The 3,580-nt window shown below is 48.9% G+C and overlaps 1 protein-coding gene across 1 annotated transcript; it reads right to left on the reverse strand.

Moving 5' to 3' along the window:
* Positions 1-1,586: 1,586 nt before the first annotated feature.
* On the reverse strand, positions 1,587-3,147 carry LOC131479079 (vacuolar protein sorting-associated protein 29-like). The gene is made up of 2 exons (XM_058659692.1): positions 2,889-3,147; positions 1,587-1,942 (listed from the first exon to the last, which is right to left on the reverse strand). The coding sequence occupies exons 1-2, from the start codon at positions 3,145-3,147 to the stop codon at positions 1,587-1,589; spliced, it is 615 nt and encodes a 204-aa protein (XP_058515675.1).
* Between the last annotated feature and the right edge of the window lie 433 nt (positions 3,148-3,580).

Below are 3,580 nucleotides of genomic sequence, written 5' to 3' on the forward strand. Positions count from 1 at the left end.
TATCCGGGATTATTGATTCCTAGGACCGTTAAACCCGTCCATGCGGGCGGGATGAATATCTTGCGGCTCCACATTACAAAGCAAACCGGTTTCAGCGAGTACAAATCGAACGGCTCACCCCGTACGCACGCTGTTAACGTAGTTTTCTGGATGTATGGAAAAAGGAAGACTAGAACACACACCAGCATACACTCGCGTAACTGGAGGGGAGGCACATGCATGGAATTCACCGCAGCACACGACCGCAGGACACACTATGTATACATATATATAATAATTTATATACGTATATATACATGAATACAGCGCTTGACGTGAGTACTATGTACGAAAGCGTGTTACACTTCGTATTAATTAACCCTTTACGTGCAAGTACAGGGAACATCTCGTAGGAATGAAAGTGTGTGTGGGGCTCTGCAGTCAGGTGTGTAGATCCGGCAGGACACGCCGACATAGTCAATGGGGTGCAGCGTCTTCCCCTCGTGTCAAATCCACACATGCAGATCATCAGATGTCTTCACAAATGTATATGTGTGAGCACACGCGCACACTTGTGTACACTACACAGTTTCAAAATACCGAGGGTCTGAACATTGAGGTTCCCACGTTTACGGGCACACCGTTGCACAGCAGGTATGCATTCACACCACAGCGACCACGTAGTACAGGGGACATACACATGCTCACAAGCAATACCGTATACGGAAACCATCCATTTTTAACTCCATAACGCATCGCAAGGGCCTCAGGTGCATATACAACCAGGTACACACCAGCCCACTGTCAGTTCCACACGCCACACCAGCTCTCTTATTGTGGCACTGCCCTTCCATGTTTCCTCGTATGCCTTGCCTTCCACCTTGTCGACCCCCATACAAAGTGTCAGCGTCTCTCAACCCATACAAAGTGTCAGCATCTCTCAACCCATACAAAGTGTCAGCATCTCTCAACCCATACAAAGTGTCAGCATCTCTCAACCCATACAAAGTGTCAGCATCTCTCAACCCATACAAAGTGTCAGCATCTCTCAACCCATACAAAGTGTCAGCATCTCTCAACCCATCCAAAGTGTCAGCATCTCCCAACCCATCCAAAGCGTAAGCGCCTCTCAATGAAACGAATACTCCTGGCTCGTTCCGTTCTGAGGGATATTTACTCCCATTCTTTGCGTCTGCTAATTCGAATGCATGATTTACTTTTCTACAAATGTGAAGTCCACGTCTTCTTCTCAGCGAGGTCTGCTCCTTCCGTTCCAACCTTTCCCGGGTTTGACCATTTTTCCTCTGTCCCCAGTGGTGTGCAGAAGGTTCCTCCGCAGTAAGTTGATGACTAGTCGTACCTTGCTGAAGCCTTTTCGGCACCTGGCAAAAAGCGGTAGCCCATAGCCCATAATACCTTCACACTGAATTGATACTCACGCTAAAAAACACCAGAATGTCGATGCGATGCCCAGCCTCCGCAAAACCTTTTTCCCCGAGCAATTCGCCATTTCTTATTTGCACTCTCCTTATCGGTCCATGAAAGCTACTTGGAGAGACGTCGATGTACTGCAGAAATGTGTGTGCTAAGCAGACCACTTTTTCTCCTCAGTTGTCTTTCCGTGAGTCGTCTTCAGGATGCTCTTCCACATCTTTTTTGAACTCGCTCATCACCACCTCCGCCTTACCATTTTTCTCTTCGTAGACATACAGCACAACACTCGCTCCTTGCACGGCCATGAGCATGAAAGACGGAGTTTTCTCTGCAAGCCACGGCTGGTATGCACCGGTCGCGCTACCCGGATTCACAAAAAACTTTCGATCCAGCTCAATTACCGAATCTCTGTGGAGGTGTCCGTACACCAGAATGTCGCAGTCAAGTTTTCTCTGCCAATGCAACAACGCGCCTCCGTCCCCCCACGGAACGATTTGATGTCCATGAATCAGTCCTACTTTTAACTGCCCTGAAACGAAGCACGGGCGATAAGAAGAGATCGCCAACTCCACAATACACAATGGTGCCCATGCACATACGAGAGAGACTCAGCAGGCTGAAGAGAGAGCAGCGAGAACATTCACTCCATCGGCGCGACCACACGAACGACGCCACAGCATGCACGCATCCCCACGCACACACACAACACTGAGGATGAGGGTTGGGAAGAAAAATACTTGTCAGCCGCCTGTGTGAATGCATATATATAAGAGATCTATCTAGAGCAGAAGACGCGCACACCCACACAGACATCTCCGCGCGCACTCACACACACACCTCCGCACACACACATATACACGCAGATGTACCACCGCACGCATACACATCCCCACAAGCACGCACATACACACACGCTCACAGTGACATTGGGACACACACGCAAACACTCTCCCATGCACATGTGACTGCCGTACACTTCGATATACATACGACAGACTGCATGTACTGCGTGGCTGATGGATGTACGCCTGACCAGTGTATAAACACGTCTAATGGTCGTGGAAACGGGTGTGTAAAACGTCAGGCGAATATAAGATTCTTGCCCGCCGCTGCGCCGTACCTCAGCGATTAAAGACGTAAATCATATTCGCATCCGCGACGAATACATAACGTATATATACGATGACATTTGCGCTTGTGTGTGCATGTCAGTGAGGCAGATGGCACGTTGTGTGCATCACATGTCACGAAGGAACTATCAACAGCACCTCAAAGACTCGCACTTGACTGACTCACATGTTTTTAAACATACACACACGCACAGAAACACGTAGGCACGCACACACAGACATGCACACACAGATATGCACAATATGTTCCGATCGCTCGCGTATGTGAGATATATCTCCTGCACAATGCGAAGAGCGAGGTCTAAGAGAGGCGGGAAAAGATAAGACAAAACTCATGCAACTTACCAAACTGGAGAACTTTGTACTCTGGGAAGTCGAAGGCAGCATCACAGTCTCCTTTCACAACATGAACTGAGGAAGAAATGACTCGAAGAGACTCGAGTACTTCGGCGCTGCCGACGTTGCCAGTACATAGAACATGACGAATCTTGTCTGTCTGGAGCAGTTCACGAAAGCAGGGTGGCAAGTCTACTGCTCTGTGGGGGACGTGAAAATCACCTATCAAAAGCACCAGCTCTCCAAACTCTGTGAACTGCGATCCCATTTTGGTCTTGTCGGTTTTGTTTTATGATCGGGGTAATCTTTACGCGTTACGCGCCACAGCAAAAACCCAACACCGATTGTGCGTGTCACGAAATCAGTTATCCTCCGTTATTCTTTTCCGTTCGACGAAGCAAATCTTATTTTTCCAACAAAAGTGTTTCTTCTTTCTTAGAAGCCGCCTACTCCATCTGTCACGCTCTCTCACTGTGTGCTTACAGGCTTCTGCCCGTCTTCTCGACTGTCTCTACGTCCACTGCTGCTTCAGCTTCTCAGTGCACACGCCCTTTCATCAATTCCTCCGTAAAATTTCCGCTTGTCCCTTTGCCTTTCCTCAGCTCAACCTCTTCCGTTGACTGTCGCTCGTGCAGCGGCCACTGAAAAAGCAGCTGCACAGTCGACTCCCTCACCCCAAGCCGCCACCCCACTCACTTCCA

This window comes from Ochotona princeps, unplaced genomic scaffold, assembly GCF_030435755.1.
Source record: "Ochotona princeps isolate mOchPri1 unplaced genomic scaffold, mOchPri1.hap1 HAP1_SCAFFOLD_1651, whole genome shotgun sequence".
NCBI classification, from domain to species: Eukaryota; Metazoa; Chordata; class Mammalia; order Lagomorpha; family Ochotonidae; genus Ochotona; species Ochotona princeps.